This window comes from Pogona vitticeps, chromosome 1 (genome assembly GCF_051106095.1).
Source record: "Pogona vitticeps strain Pit_001003342236 chromosome 1, PviZW2.1, whole genome shotgun sequence".
NCBI classification, from domain to species: Eukaryota; Metazoa; Chordata; class Lepidosauria; order Squamata; family Agamidae; genus Pogona; species Pogona vitticeps.
The window spans coordinates 322,310,639-322,327,364 of record NC_135783.1 but is presented as its reverse complement, the minus strand read 5'-3'; the positions used below and the strand labels follow the sequence as shown (position 1 = coordinate 322,327,364).

Sequence of the window (16,726 nt, the reverse complement as noted above, 5' to 3'; positions counted from 1 at the left end):
ATAAACTTGCAATCATTATAGTTCACAAGCTGAATACATGAGCCAACAGTGCTACATGGCAGCAAAAAAGGCCAAAACTGTTTCAGGCTGCATTAACAGATTCACCCAAATCTGATGAAGTACTAGCTCACTTCTATTCAGCACTGGTTAGGCCTCATCTTGAGTATTTTGTCCTGTCTTGGAAACCACACTTTAAGAAGGACGATGACAAACTGGAACAAGTTCAGTGGAGGGCGAAAAAGATGATCAGGGGACTGGAAACCAAGTCCTAGGAGGAAAGACTGAAAGATCTGGGCATGTTTCACTTTGAGAAAAGAAGACTGAGGGGAATTATCAAAGCACTGATCAAAAATTTATCTATTCATTCAGTATCATGGGATTCAAGATGGGGTTATCAGAAATAGTCTTACTATTGCCTCCTTTAAGCATGCTGAGGTATTTTTGCAAGGAGGTTTTCGCCACTCCTCCTACCTACTCAATCATTCCCTTTCTGGCAGCTTTTAAAAGCCAGGAAGGGCAAGGCTTCAGCAATCATATGATAGCCTTCACCTCTTCAAGGGGTTTGTCCATATCATCAGGCTGCAATAAACTGAAACTCGTCCAACAACACAGGGGAAACATGGGTCGTTACATTCACAGGACCTGTATCAACTACAGCATCCAAGTCAGAGTGGATCCGGACAATTTTGTCTGCGAAGTGTTGTGGAAATTCTTCACAGAGCTACATTATGGTCTGCATTCTCTTGTTTTGGAGAATGATGAAATAGGTCCTTGACCACTGGAAAGAGCTCCACTGAGCAACTCTGTGCAGATGCAACAGTGACAAAGAGGAATGACTTGACAGATTGTCATATAGAGGAAGGACAGATCATCTCAACCATCTCAGAGGGCAGAACACGTAATAATGAGCTCAATTTACAAAAGCTTCCTAACTATTAGAACAGTACAACAATGGAGCCAATTACCTCAGGAAGTGGTGAGTGCTCCAACACTGGAGGCATTCAAGAGAAAATAAGGCAACTGTTTGTGAGATCTGCTTTGATTTGGATTCCTGCAATGAGCAGGGTGTTGGATTCAATGGCCATATAGGCCCCTCCTGACTTCATCATTCTGTGATCTTGAATAGTGAATCCCACAATCTGAAGTGAGCAAAATTAGCAAGCAGACTTTAATGCTAGTCAGCTAGAAGCTGATATCTCATTGTTCAAATGGCTACATCTCTTTGCACTTCCTACCAAGACCAGAAAAGGCCAAACAACTTGGTGAGTGACATCCGTAAATAGTTGTTTCTATTTTCTAGCTTACATTTTCTGGCTTCATGTTTAAACAACATGAGAGCACTGCACTGTAGGGATATATCACACAAAGATAGTACAGATGCAAATTGAACAGCTCGGACAAACAAATCATAACACTGACACCATGTTTTTGCATGTTTGAAATACTTTACATATCAACCTGTTGCATGTCCTTAGGTGGCTCAAAACTGGGGCAGGTCCTCCTTGCACTTGCTCCATGAACTGCCTAGGTATATTTTACAATAGTTATAACAACAGCCCATCAGACAACTGGACATACTTCACATTACTAAAATGTGTGTCATGCAGCCAGGCCTTCCTTTCTTACTGGAACAACTGTGCATGGTAAAGACATGTTTTATTGGAACATTTGTTTGGTTCCTTTTATAGTTAGCAAGGATCAGATACAGACAACAACTGCACAGAGAAGGTGTAAGAGAGCAGCGTTAGTCAGCAGCCCACCTCTTTTCACAGTGACTAGCACTTTATCACTCTGGAAGCATTTAAAATGGGAGAAAAAGGTTTTTTTTTACTTGCAGTATCTGTCAATAGTTACATTCAGTAGAAAAATAGGAAACATTGAGTCTCCACACCTCTGTGGTTCCTGAATGCTCAGAAGTCAGGAGAGAGAGAGAGAGAGAAAGAGAAAGAGAAACAGAAACAGAAAGAGAAACAAACAGAAAGAGAGAGAAATAACTTTGCCAACTGGTTAGTGGCAAAGAACAATCATCTTGGGTTGTGAAGAGTGCCCTTTGATTGTTACCAAGTGTTAGTGCATGCAATATTCTTATTATCTCTCTTTATCCCTTGACAGCAACAAACAGGAGAAAACTCAAATCTAGCAGTGCAAAAGGTTTCTGTTGGTGCTGACGGGACTCTCCTCCTCTTTTATTTATTATTTATTTATTTTATTTATATCCCGCCTATCTGGTCGGGTCAGGACCACTCTAGGCGGCTAACAGTTTGTGTATGAAGTGGATCTTTATCATGCTTGCAGCTGGGGAGAGAGAAATGTCCTTTTCTTACTGTGGTCACAATAGCTATCCCTCACAAACATACACTTACGGGCACACTTGTAATTAATTAAAGGAAAACAGAAGACACAGTTGCATACTACACAATCAGCATAATGTACAGTCTGGTACATGCCAGTGTGATTTTCTCCTTGCAGATTGCAAAAATATGGCTGAAGTTAAGAGACTGTGGTTTACTTAGGAGCAGGTGTGCCTAGTGAGTTTCTTCTAGAAAGAAGAGATAACCAAGGATTTCCTGATCTATAGCTCTTGTTTTTAGGTCTGGCTGATATCATACTCCCGAGGTAACTGGTTCCACTGTCGTACTGCTCTAATAGTTAGGAAGTTTTTTCCATCTATTCAACCTAAATCTGTCTTCCTTTAACTTGAGCCCATTGTTGCATGTCCTGCATTCTGGGATGATTGAGAACAGATCCTGCCCCTCCTCTGTATGACAGCCTTTCATATATCGGAAAAGTGCTATCATATCAGCCCTCAGTCTTCTTTTCTCAAGCTAAACATGCCCAGTTCTTTTAGCCTTTCCTCGTAAAGGTTTCCAGCCCCCTGATCATCCTTGTTGCCCTCCTCTGAACTTGTTCCAATTTGTTAGCATCCTTTTTGAAGTGTGGTGTCCAGAACTGGACACAATACTCAAGGTGAAGCCTAACCAGTGCTGAATAGAGGGGAACTAGCACCTTGCAAGATTGGGAAATTATCCTTCTAAAAGAGCATTTGCCTTTTTTGTAGCCAAATCACACTGTTGGCTCATATTTAGCTTGTGATCTACAACAATTCCAAGATCCTTCTTGTTCGTAGTTTTGCTGAGCCAGGTATTCCTCCATCTTGCAACTGTGCGATCGGTTTCTTTTTCTGAGGTGCAGTACTTTGCACTTATACCTGTTGAATTTCATTCCGTTGCTTTTGGCCCAGTGCTCCATCCTATTAAGGTCATTTTGAATTTTGTTTCTGTCTTCTAGGGTATTAGCTATTCTGCCCAATTTGGTATCATCTGCAAATTTGACAAGCATTCCCTGTACTCATCCAAGTCATTAATAAAAAAATTGAAGAGCACCGGGCCCAGGACTGAGCCTTGGGGTACCCCACTTGTTATTTCTTCCCAGAAAAGACCCATTAATCATCACCCTCTGAGTAGAACCTCTGTAGCCAATTGTGTATCCACCTGACACTGGATCTATCCAACCCACACCTAGTTAGCTTGCTAAACACGATATCATGGGGCACTTCATCAAAAGCTTTGCTGTATGTCTACAGCATTCACTCTGTCTATCAGGAAGGTGACCTGATAAAAAAACAAGATCAGATTAGTTTGGCAGTATTTGTTCTTGACAAATCTGTGTTGGCTCCTAGTTATTACTGCATTGTTTTCTAGGTGCTTGCACAATGACTGCTTTATGATCTGTTCCAGAATTTTGCCTGGGACTGATGTCAGGCTGACTGGCCTGTAGTTCCCAGATTCCTCTTTTTTGCTCTTTTTGAAGATAGGGACAATATTGTCCCTCCTCCAATCCTCTGGCACCTCCCCCATTTCCCATGCTTTCAAGAAAATAATGGATAGTGGTTCTGAGAGTTCTTCAGCCAGTTCCTTCAATACTCTCGGATGCTGTTCATCCGGCCCTGTAGATTTGAACTCACTCAAGGTGGTAAGGTATTTCTTGACTATTTGGTTATTTATCTCCAGTTGCAGTCCTGTTCCCCCCACTTGCACTTCCAATTGGTTTGGAAGTTCGTAGTCTGTCTTATAGGAAAAGACTGAAATAAAATAGGAATTGAGCACCTCTGCCTTTTCTTTGTCCTCTGTTATCATTTTTCCATCTCCATTGCGGAGCTGTGTCACTATGTCTTTTGTTTGTCTTTTGCTATTCACATACCTGAAGAATGCTTTTTTATTGCTTTTAGTGTCCCTAACTAACCTCAGCTCATTCTCAGCCATCCCTGCATTTCCTTCCTACTTGTCTGTACTCATCCTTGGTGGCCTGGCCTTCTTTACACTTCCTGTTCATGTCTTTGTTTTGTTTTATTTTTAGGTCCTCCCTGAGCTTTTTGTGAAGCCACACTTGCCTTTTTTGCCACCTCACACCTTTTTTTTTCTTGTTGGAATTGTTTGTAATTGTGCCTTTAGAATTTTTTTTAAGAAGCTCCCACGCTTCTTGGACTCCTTTTCCTGTTAGACTCTCCTGCCATGGGACCTTACTTATCCTTGTTCTGATATTATTAAAATTGGCTTTTTTTAAAAATCCAGCAGAAGTGTATGGCTACACTCTACTTTTGTTTCCTTTGAAATCAAGGATTCTAGAAGGAGACAGTCACTCTCGCCTAGAGTTCCCTTACTGCCACTTCCCCCACCACATCATCCTGTTGGTCAGAATCAAGTCAAGGATAGCAAATCCTCTAGTTCCTTTCTCCACTTTTTGTAGGAGAAAATTATCAGCCAATTTCTTGGAATGGCCATACTTGACAAATTTTTCTCCCAACATATACAGTATCTGGATAACTGAAATCTCCCATCACTACTATGACATGTCTCTTTGAAACCCCTGCAATTTGTTTTTCAAAAGTTTCATCCGCTTCCTCTCTTTGATTGGGTGGTCGGTAGTAGACTCTAGCTACCAAGTTTCTTTTGTTTTTTGCCCCAACTAGATTGATCCAGATGCTCTCGATGGGACAGCCAATCTCCTCCTCCTGTATTTCTGTGCAGGAATGTGCATTTTTGACATATACTGCCACTCCACCTCCCTTTTTATTCTCTCTGTTATTTTTGATTAGTTTAGATCCCTCAATTGCTGTATTCCAGTCATGGGAGTCACCCCACCAAATTTCAGCTATTCCTATCAAGTCACAGTTACCCTCCTGAATTAAAATTTCCAGTTCTTCTTGTTTGTTTCCCATACTCCTGGCATTTGTATACAGACTCTGGAGGTTGCGTGATTTATGGTCTGTTTGTCTTTGCATATTTTGATCATGATGATGATCGTTGCCCTTTTGATCAGTTTGGTTCATTCCTTTTATTTTGTGTAAGGCTTCATCTACCCTTAACTCTGTGCTTGTGTCTCCCCCCCCCCCCTTCCAATTCACTTTAAAGTTCTCCTGATGAAGTTCTTCATGCTGTGGGCAAACACATTCTTCCCAGTCCTTGTTAGATGCAAGCTGTCTCTTGCTAGTAGTCCTTATTCCAGGAAGCTTAGCCTGTGGTCCCAAAAACCAAATCCCTCTCATCAACACTACCTTCATAGCCAGTCATTCACCCAGAAGATCTTCCTTTCTCTTTTGATTGCTCTTCCAAGCACTGGTAGGATGGATGAAAAAACTATCTGGGCCCCCAAGTACTTGAATTTCCTTCCCAGAGCTTCAAAGTCAGACATGATTTCTTAGTAGCTCCTTCACCAGATGGGCAATATCGAAATCAGATTGATTATATTCTCTGCAGCCAAAGATGGAGAAGCTCTATACAGTCAGCAAAAACAAGACCTGGAGCTGACTGCGGTTCTGATCATCAGCTTCTCATAGCAAAATTCAAGCTTAGACTGAAGAGATTAGGAAAAACCACTGGGCCACTCAGGTATAATCTAAACCAAATCCCTTATGAATACACAGTGGAAGTAAAGAACAGATTTAAGGAACTAGATTTGGTGGACAGAGTGCCTGAAGAACTTTGGATAGAGGCTCGTAACATTGTCCAGGAGGCAGCAACGAAAACCATCCCAAAGAAAAGGAAATGCAAGAAAGCAAAGTGGCTGTCCAACGAGGCCATAGAAATAGCAGAGAGGAGAAGGGAAGCAAAATGCAAGGGAGATAGGGAAAGTTACAGAAACTTGAATTCAGACTTCCAAAGAATAGCAAGGAGAGACAAGAGGGCCTTCTTAAATGAACAATGCAAAGAAATAGAGGAAGATAACAGAAAAGGAAAGACCAGAGATCTGTTCAGGAAAATTGGACATATTAGAGGAACATTTTGTGCAAAGATGAACATGATAAAAGACAAAAATGGGAGGGACCTAACAGAAGCAGAAGACGTCAAGAAGAGGTGGCAAGAATACACAGAGGAATTATATCAGAAAGATGTGGATATCCCGGACAACCCAGACAATGTAGTTGCTGACCTTGAGCCAGACATCCTGGAGAGCGAAGTCAAGTGGGCCTTAGAAAGCCTGGCTAACAACAAGGCCAGTGGAGGTGATGGCATTCCAGTTGAACTATTTAAAATCTTGAAAGATGATGCTGTTAAGGTGCTACATTCAATATGCCAGCAAGTTTGGAAAACTCAACAGTGGCCAGAGGATTGGAAAAGATCAGTCTACATCCCAATCCCAAAGAAAGGCAGTGCCAAAGAATGCTCCAACTACCGTACAATTGCACTCATTTCGCACGCTAGCAAGGTTATGCTCAAAATCCTACAAGGTAGGCTTCAGCAGTATGTGGACCGAGAACTCCCAGAAGTACAAGCTGGATTCCGAAGAGGCAGAGGAACTCGAGACCAAATTGCTAACTTGCGCTGGATTATGGAGAAAGCCAGAGAGTTCCAGAAAAATATCTACTTCTGCTTCATTGACTATGCGAAAGCCTTTGACTGTGTGGACCACAGCAAACTATGGCAAGTTCTTAAAGAAATGGGAGTGCCTGACCACTTTATCTGTCTCCTGAGAAACCTATATGTGGGACAGGAAGCAACAGTTAGAACTGGTCATGGAACAACTGAGTGGTTCAAAATTGGGAAAGGAGTACGGCAAGGCTGTATATTGTCCCCCAGCTTATTTAACTTATATGCAGAATACATCGTGCGGAAGGCTGGACTGGAAGAAACCCAAGCCGGAATTAAGATTGCCGGAAGAAATATCAACAACCTCCGATATGCAGATGATACCACTCTGATGGCAGAAAGTGAGGAGGAATTAAAGAACCTTGTAATGAGAGTGAAAGAGGAGAGTGCAAAAAACGGTCTGAAACTCAACATCAAAAAAACTAAGATCATGGCCACTGGTCCCATCACCTCCTGGGAAATAGAAGGGGAAGATATGGAGGCAGTGTCAAATTTTATCTTCCTGGGCTCCATGATCACTGCAGATGGAGACAGCAGCCCTGAAATTAAAAGGCGCCTTCTTCTTGGGAGGAAAGCGATGACAAATCTGGACAGCATCTTGAAAAGCAGAGACATCACCTTGCCAACAAAAGTCCGAATAGTCAAAGCTATGGTTTTTCCTGTCGTGATGTATGGAAGTGAGAGCTGGACCATAAAGAAAGCAGACCGCCGAAGAATTGATGCCTTTGAATTGTGGTGCTGGAGGAGGCTCTTGAGAATCCCCTGGACTGCAAGGAGAACAAACCTATCCATTCTGAAGGAAATCAATCCTGAGTGCTCACTGGAAGGACAGATCCTGAAGCTGAGGCTCCAGTACTTTGGCCATCTAATGAGAAGAAAAGACTCCCTGGAAAAGACCCTGATGTTGGGAAAGTGTGATGGCAAGAGGAGAAGGGGACGACCGAGGATGAGATGGCTGGACAGTGTCTGCGAAGCAACCAACATGAACCTGACCCAACTCCGGGAGGCAGTAGAAGACAGGAGGGCCTGGCGTGCTCTGGTCCATGGGGTCACGAAGAGTCGGACACGACTAAACGACTAAACACACACACAGCTCCTTTTGGCTGTGTTGTTTGTTCCCATGTGGACAAGAAAGAGATATGTATATATAGGTTTTATGAATGATGGCAATCCTTCCATCACATTCCTTATCCGTCCTCCAGGGAGACAGCATATCTGGTGAATCCATGGATCCTCCCGGCCTATTTCAGCATCAATTCCACATAGTAGGGAGTCCCCTTCTACAAATAATACCCTCCTCTTCTTCTTTTTGTAAGGTGTAGGTTTAGGACTGTATTCTGCTATGCTTCAGCCCTACTCATGTCCTCCTGTGGGGTCTCCTCCGCATGCTGTCCAACCAACTCTTCTTCAAGTAACTGAAAGCAGTTTGTCGTTCCATTGGGGAAGAGTGTCTTCTTCTTTTGCTCCTGTGATTCTTTTCCATGGTGGTTCCTTCACTGTGTTTGAAGCCTCTACAGCATTTTCCTCCACTGCAATGTTTTGGTTTTCTTCCATCAGCAGTTCCCCCTCTGACAGCTGCTGCAGCTCAAGAGGTCTATCAATGTAGGTTTCATCTTCTCTTATCGCCTTGAGTGTAGCTACTCGCTGCTCCTGGTCTCTGACTTTCTCTTCTAACAGCGCCACAAGTTTACACTTGTTACACATATACAGCATTTTACACTCAGGAACAAAGACAAATATAGCACAAACTTGGAAAGTAACCACAACTGAATTGTCTCCACCCTCCATAATCCCTTCTAGCTTTTTTACTTTCAGCTGTGTTTAGGACACCGGTCCCTCTTGTTTTATTAGTTTAAATGTAGTCGTACATAGATGCAAAGGAACAAAAAAAAATTGTTAGGGGCCTCTCCCAATGAACTCCTGCGGCAAATTCCCTGTTTGCAAGCTCTGGCTGTGAGCTCCCTGGGTCTGCCTTTAGCTTTATTTTGTCAGCTGTGCTCTGCCCGGAGTCGGGAATCAAAAGGCCCTCCCAGAACTCACAGCAGCTGCTGATAGCCCTCAAGTAGCATCTGTGAGTCCTGGGAGGGCCTTTTGATTGTTGCAGGTGTAGAAAACTATGTAACAGGCTCATATGACTGATAGGTGACTATGTAATAGGGAAGCATCAGATGCTTTTCTTTTTCCGTAGCACGAAATAGGATGATTAAATGCAAGGTACTTTGTAGGTGCTCAAGAGCATTGTTGCACCACAGGATCCTTCCCTGGGCTCCATTGCTTTCTGTTTCTGTATTTGGGTGATCTAGCTGATATGACAGACTATAGTAATGTGAAACAAGCGCATCAAATATTAGTGAGAATTCTATTGCAAATTTACACATATGCCAAGACAGAAATGCTATCTCCAAAGTACTCCTGCTGGCCCATTGTGCAATGGTACTGCCAGGGACACTTGACTGGTTGTTCAACAACAGAGTGCAATTCCTTGTTGCCAGACATAACAATCAATACATTTATACTGGCATAACTTAATGTTATGCAGGCATGAACAGGATACTGGCCATGGGCTTATAAGTCTCTCTGCTCCTTCCCTGGGAATTGTAGGGTGTAAATCTCTTGGGGCTGACACCTGCCTGGAACTGATGTTTGCATTATGCTCCTGACATATAGTCAAAGAATGGTTGGTGAGCCAGACACTGTAGGCATATCCCGAGATGTACACTTTTTCATCTGAAATGGTTTATAAGAACCTTTTGGTTGGGGAAAAATTGATTGACAAAACAAGGATTGTGAGAACCAGCCTTACTTGTCTTGATTTATATATTAAGAAAGTGGGGAGAGGAATAGTGTCACTTTCAGAGAAATGATAGATAATCCTCAAGTGATTGTTGTTTGAAGATATAATCCAGAGGTTTAAACCTGACCATTTTCTTCCTGCTCTACCAAATGTTTACTCTTGGATAGATAGGTCTTTTTTTAAAAAGCCCTTTTGTTTATTTAATAGTTTCCAAAGGGGGAGTTGTGTTAATTTGTTGCAGTAAAAACAATATAGAATCCGGTGGCTTCTTTAAGACTGAAATGTGTATTGGGGCATGAGCTTTCAAGTGAGCATAGCCCATTTAATCATAACATAGGTTGTATGGTACAGACTTCCAGGCACATACACAGCACACATAACTGGGTTGACCTCACTATCTAGACCATATGCACTGTATATATACCTGAAATTTTGTATAAAACTGTGTGTATGCTAGAAAGACTCCAGAGATCTCAATATCAACATCTAGACAATTTGCCCCTTTTATGTGGGTCACTGATATTGGAGGCTCGACATAGCAAGAAAGAATATTTTCAGTTGAATACAGCAGTAGGCTATGGTTAGGTAAAGGTAAAGGTAAAGGTAAAGGTTCCCCTTGACATTTAGTCCAGTCGTGTCCAACTCTAGAGGGCGGTGCTCATCCCCGTCTCCAAGCCGTAGAGCCAGCATCTGTCCATGGTCACGTGGCCAGCACGACAAGACACAGCACACTGTTACCCAGTGGTTAGTGATTTTGAATACTTATTTAGTGTTAATAAACATTCTGGTTCAAAAAGCCCCATTTCTGTGGGAGGAAAGGCCTCATTCTTGCTTTGGAAACTGGGAACTGAATACAGTACATTTATAACTACAGTATACTGCTTCTTGTGAGTGGACAGCTATAAGGATTAGACCAGAGAAATGGATTTACAGAGTAAGGGATCATGGGAACTGAAATCCAAAATAAAACCAGGTTGAGAAAGGCTGCCCCACTGGTTTGGATGTGAATTTAGGACTATAGCTTTACAGTTCAGTGGTACAGCATATGCTTTGCCTAGGATTCCATGTTCAACCCGTACCATCTTTGGTAAAAGGAAACAAGTGCTTGGAAATACTACTATCGGAAACACTTGAGCTTCTACTGGTGAGAATAAACAATAATAGGCTTAATTAGACAAGTAGCCTGGCCTCACATAAGACAACTATCAAACCCTTTTATAAATATTATCGGGATACAAATATATAAAGGATACTGTGATATATAAAAACTTTAAAACAAAATGAAATATATGAAAATAGATAGCCTTATACTCATGAGGACATCAGAAAAACGAACAGTATGAGCACAGACGTTTCAGTTTGGCAAAAGTATAAGATCAAGTGGAGCCTGAGGCTTTCCCCATCTACTTTATCCTTCTGTAATAAACAAGTAAGCGGGAAAGAGATGCTTGACAATCTGTCCGTACAGAGGAAAAAAATAAATGTATTTTTAAAGGATGTTACTATACAAGACATTGTCAAGCAAGGAGTAGCCAAGATGTGTTCCATAACTATTCCACTCCTTTCAGAGCAGGAATTCTGTTTTTCACCTGAGTGAAGGCCAGATGTCTGAGAGATCCATGTGAGTCTGATAGGCTTCTGTTTCACACAGTAGAGTAAAATCAGTAGAAAGACCGTAGAAGACCAACTTGTAAAACTGTTGGTATTAAATTGCTTAGCTAATGTACTACGTCTTGCCAAATAAAATGAGAAAAGAATTTTAGGGACAGTGATACTAACAGAAGCCTGGCAAAATACACCAAGGAGACTTACTGTATATCAATGAATCTGAAACAAAGTCTTTTCAAAATGAGTAGCATCTGCCCACAAACAATTTTTTAAATATATGCAAAGTTTGATATGTGGCCATTGCAGATGTGATGCAATATCTCAGAACTCCTGCACATTTTTCAGGGGGTGCAGCCATGTCATAAAGCTAAATACATGAAGAAGAAGAAAAGAATCCCTACTAATCAGCTATATGGGCTCTTGAATTATTTACATTAGTTGGTTAAAAATAATGATTTGGAATTTGCCATCCATTTATTAATTTATTACCAATCATTTGATGGCATCACAAGCTGATTCTTGCCTGTTATGGGAGCAGGTTTATTGTTCCTGCTTTATCAACATCATTCTATAAAATATGAGATATTGCTCTCATGCATGAAAGCTATTATAGACAAAAGGTAGACCCATTACTACAAGGCTGGGAAAAAGATCCAGATAGGGATGGTTCAGAGCCTGAAGGAAATGATTTTGCTTCCATTTTGTGTATGTGTATGTGGGTGCCTGTCTTCTCTGCTCATGAGCCACCTATGCCTCCTTATGTTGCTGGTCTAGAACTCCCAGAATCCCTGACTTATTGACCACATAGGCTGGGAGCTGCAATGTAAAAACCATCTGGGACCCACAGGTTCCCCGCCCTGTGTTTGTGCGACCCTATTCACATAGGTTTGGCCTGTGTTCATAAGGCTGTGCATTCTACGTCAGGGCTAGGCCCTGTGCTATTTTGACTATTGTTTTATATTCATGTATTCTCCTCTCTCAATGGTAAAAACAAGGAATGCAACACTTTGGTGAGAACATCATTTGTATTCTTTCTAATTAATGAATGAAGTGAATTAATAGAGGGAAAAGTGGAGAAAAGTGTAGATGCCCTCAAATCTACTTCTGTATGAAATAGTATTGACTCGTTTCTGAAAACATGAGATTCAGCACCAGGTGTTCTGGAGACAAAAGCAGCCCCATTACATTGGGACATCTGTGAAGCTGCTGAACAGATCTGATTTCACTGTCAACAACACTGAGTGGTATTTTGCATACAGGAGACAGAATGCTTTCAAAAACAAACACAACAAACGGGCAGACAGACTCTTTTTTTAAATAGAGGACAGTCCACTTTATTTCCCCTTGCAGATACTAACTCATGACATAGGAATGATTTTGAGACAATAATTTTATGACAATAAACAGTGCCTTTCCTCTCTGAACCTTTCCAAGGCAGGCTGACATTTCTGCTTTCATTTTAGTCATAATCCGTTTCAAGGCAAAGAAAACAGACAAAAATGTCCAACCCCCTCACAGTCACTCAGTGGCAGAAGCGACAACAGAACTCAGACTCTCAGGCCCAGCCCTTGCACACCCTGCCTCTCAGAAGTGGGAATCCCATTCAGACTCTGTGACTTTTCCCATGATTTCCATGTCGTTTGGGGAAGTTTTTAGCAAAACCAAAGAACAGTGAACACAATAATTTTGTAGCACCTGCTGAATAACCCAATCATCTTACCACAACCTGGTGCCATGTTGATGTTTTGGACTACTATACACCTACCATCATCCCCTATCATTGCCCAGGTTCACTGGGGAACTCTGTGGTAGGTTATTGCTAAAGGCTTACTGATCATTGTCACATTCTGTTACATTATTTTCTCAACTGTATTCTTAAAAAAACTAGACCTACCCCCACAAAAAAAAGCTAAACTAGGATGCAGTCTCTTAGGATTTCACCTGGATACCCTCCAAAGATCAGGGCTTTGAGAGATTTGCAATGTTTTCTCTAAGCCACCACCTCCCTGAACTGTAACTTCGGATTCCCTTGAGCTACAGATTTTTTTTCTTTTTTTTTATGCGTGCCTTCTCAGTGGTGAGTGACCCTGCATAAGGCAACAAAGAGAGAACCACATCTTACATGAAAATGAACCATATCTTACAGAAAACTCCAGCAGAATAAATAGGGACAGAATACTATAGCTGCGAGACGCAGGGAGGGAGCAGGGCCCAGTTTCTCCCACAAATTCCTGTCACCAGGCGGAATGGTGCATCCAGCTCAAGAGGGCGAGGACCCAGTTCGCTAGCTGGGAGCCCTTCAGGCGGAGGAAAAGTTCATACAGGTTGATCTGCCACAAGCTCAGGGCTTCGGAGAAAGAGATCTGTGCTTTCCTGTACAATGAGTCACTCTTTTTTCTCTGATACCTGGGCAAAACACACAAAAATGAACACATTAAATCTTATGAGAACACAACTAGAAACAGAAGGTACACTGAGAAAAATTTCCTATAAATCAACATATACATTTGGGCTGAGTGTTGGAGCAAAAGAGATGTTTATCTATCTGCCATCCTCCACTCTGGGTGAAAGTACAGAGACCATTAAGCCACCCAGATCCAAGTGCTACCTGCGGGAATGCTGATGTAGTCAATAGGCACGGGGCTTTTGGATATTTTGGACTACACATCCCATAACTGTCCATTCTGGAGTTCCACCTGACAGATTTACACCTAAAGATACCTAAATGGGGCTTCCCTGGAAGAAACGCCTAGCTGCGAAGGCTTTGTAGCCTCGCATTGGTCTAGCTCCTGCCTAGCTTCCTGTACAGAAAGGAAGCTGCCCCATTGCTAGCTAGGAATGCTTCAATCCTGTGGAGGAGCCCCCAGCTGGTAGAAGCCCATGTGCAGCAATGCACAATGCTCAACCCAAACACATACAGGCTCATCTGCCATCACCGTGCACCCCCTTCCCAAAGCAAATTCCCTACCCCAGACTAGCCAATGGGCACTCAGGATCCTGCCTCACATGTGAAGGAACTCACTCTGAAACAGCTCGTATGCAGCAACGAGACATGATAATGAATGAGCTGGCATTGGCCCGTGTTTGCAGAGCAGATTCGATCCCCCTCAGCAAATCATTGGTCTTCAGTAGCAGCAGCATCTGGCGAGGGACATTGTTGACAAGCTGGGTGATCTGGGGCAAGTAAGCAGCAGCATTGGTCCGGATTTCCACATCCTGGCAAGATCGGATTGGAGATACATGGAAGAGAGGGGGGAAGGTTTAAGCTGAAAACGCTGACTATTCCCATCTAGGCCAGCCTTTCCCATCCTGGTACCCTCCAATTGTGTTGGATTACAATTCTCAATATGGGGAGATATTGCCCAGCACAGAAAAAGGCATTACGTTGGCAAATCTTTGGCTGCCTTTGTATAAAGGGGTATCAATTTACAGTATATGACAAAGGTCCAACAAAGAGAACCCTCACTGACCAAATTTAGACATTGTGACTAGTGACAATTTATGGTCTGTAGACTAAAGATGCTCAGTGGCTTAAGTATCTGGCTGCGGCACCAGACGTTGGGAGTTCAATTCTCCCACAAGAGCCAGCCTTTGTGGCTTTGGGCAAACTATGCAGTCCTAGGGTGGCCCCAGAAGAAGGGAATGGTAAACCAGTTCTGAGTATTCTCTATTTAGAAATCCCTGAAAAGGGTTGCCATTAGTCAGCATGCATATTATTGTTATAGTATAGAAGTGGATTTGCCTGCCCATCCCCCTCAGCAAGAAGCTCAGTGAAGATAGAGCTGTAATGGAACATCACATATATACAGATACTATGTCCACATCCTATGACAGCTGGAATATCAATTAACAAATCCAGAAAACAGTACAAAAAGTACTAAATAATGGACCACATGAAGCTGCCTTATAAAGGCAGGGAGTACACCACAGCAATAAATTGGGTGAAATGTATTTGCTTTTTTTAATAATAATAATATAATAATATAATAATATAATTTATTGTCATTGTAAGTATATACACAGTATACCATACAACGAAATTCACAGCTGTGAGATAGCTGCAAACAGACAAGTCCTCACTTGTAATAAACAGCCAAGTTGAAGTGCTTTTTTCCTATGTTTTAATCTGGTATACTATGGTGTAGGTGTGCCACGGGGTGGACACAACATCACATGGTGGAAACATTGTGGCCCACTTATTTTTTTTAAAATGTGTTCATGCACATCTTTGGATGTGCAATTTAAAATATAATACAGTGGTGCCCCGCATAACGAGCGATTCGTTTAATGGCAAATCCACACAGCGATGAGGTTTTTGCGATCGCAAAAGCGATCACATAACGATGTTTTCAATGGGAAAACATCGCTTTGCGATGATCGGTAAGCGTTTCGCTTTGCGATGATCGGTAAGCGTTTCGCTTACCGATTATCGCATAACAATGTTTTAAAAACAGCTGATCGGCGGTTCCAAAATGGCCGCCGAAAAAAATGGCCGCCTGCAGTTTTTTTGTGCCCTTTCCTCGCATACCGGGCAGCAAAAATGGCGGCCGCATGGAAGATTTCCGCAGAACAGTGAGTTTTTTGCCCATAGGAAGGCACTGAAGGGGTTTCAATGCGTTCCTATGGGCTTTTTTGCCCTGCATAGCGACGAATCCGTATAGCGACGATTTTTTCAAAACGGATTATCCTCGCTATGCGGGGCCACCACTGTAATGTGTTGTCAGGTTAATTCTGACTTATAGCAATCCTTTTTCAGGGTTTTCCAAGTAGAGTTTTCTGAGCAGAGATGTCCAGCACCCCGTCTTGCCCGGTAACCCTTGATTCCTTTCAGCCTGTCACGCCTGATTCTGTGGCCAGAGTACTTGACCACTGTCGAGCCACCACCTCCTCCTTGGACCCTTGCCCGGCCTGGCTAATCAAAGCAGCCAGGCCGATAACAACAGAATGGGCCACTGCAATAATAAATGGGTCTTTTCTTGAGGACAGGTTTCCCTCTGCCCTCAAGGAGACACTCATTAGGCCCATAAGAAAGAAACCTAATTTGGCGGCGGACGAAATTGGCAATTATAGGCCCATCGCCAATATTTCTTTCATGAGCAAAGTAGTCGAGAGGGTAGTGGCTGACCAGCTTCAAGCACATCTGGATGAAACAGATGCCCTGGATCCGTTCCAGTCGGGCTTCAGGCCATGCCACGGTACATAGATGGCATTGGTCGCCCTGTACGATGACTTGTTGAGAGAGGCCGACAGCGGTAAAATTTCTTTGTTGGTACTCCTCGACATCTCAGCCGCCTTCGATACCATCGACCATGGTACCCTCCTGGGGAGGCTCTCTGAGTTGGGTATCGGTGGCTTGGCTCTAGCCTGGCTCCGTTCCTTCTTGGAGGACCGCCCCCAGAGAGTGCAGCTTGGGGAGAGTATTTCGGCCCCATGGAGTCTCAATTGTGGGGTTCCACAG

The 16,726-nt window shown here is 42.7% G+C and overlaps 1 protein-coding gene across 1 annotated transcript in view; it reads right to left on the bottom strand.

Moving 5' to 3' along the window:
- Positions 1 to 12,576: 12,576 nt before the first annotated feature.
- The window catches only part of ADCK1 (aarF domain containing kinase 1), a 195,694-nt gene continuing 191,544 nt past the window's right edge, over positions 12,577 to 16,726 (bottom strand). The window contains exons 10-11 of the mRNA XM_072986491.2: positions 14,291 to 14,484; positions 12,577 to 13,674 (exon numbers count right to left, since the gene is read on the bottom strand). Coding sequence (XP_072842592.2) covers positions 13,503 to 13,674; positions 14,291 to 14,484 — 366 coding nt within the window. The 3' untranslated portion in view covers positions 12,577 to 13,502. The remainder of the gene's footprint in view (positions 13,675 to 14,290; positions 14,485 to 16,726) is intronic.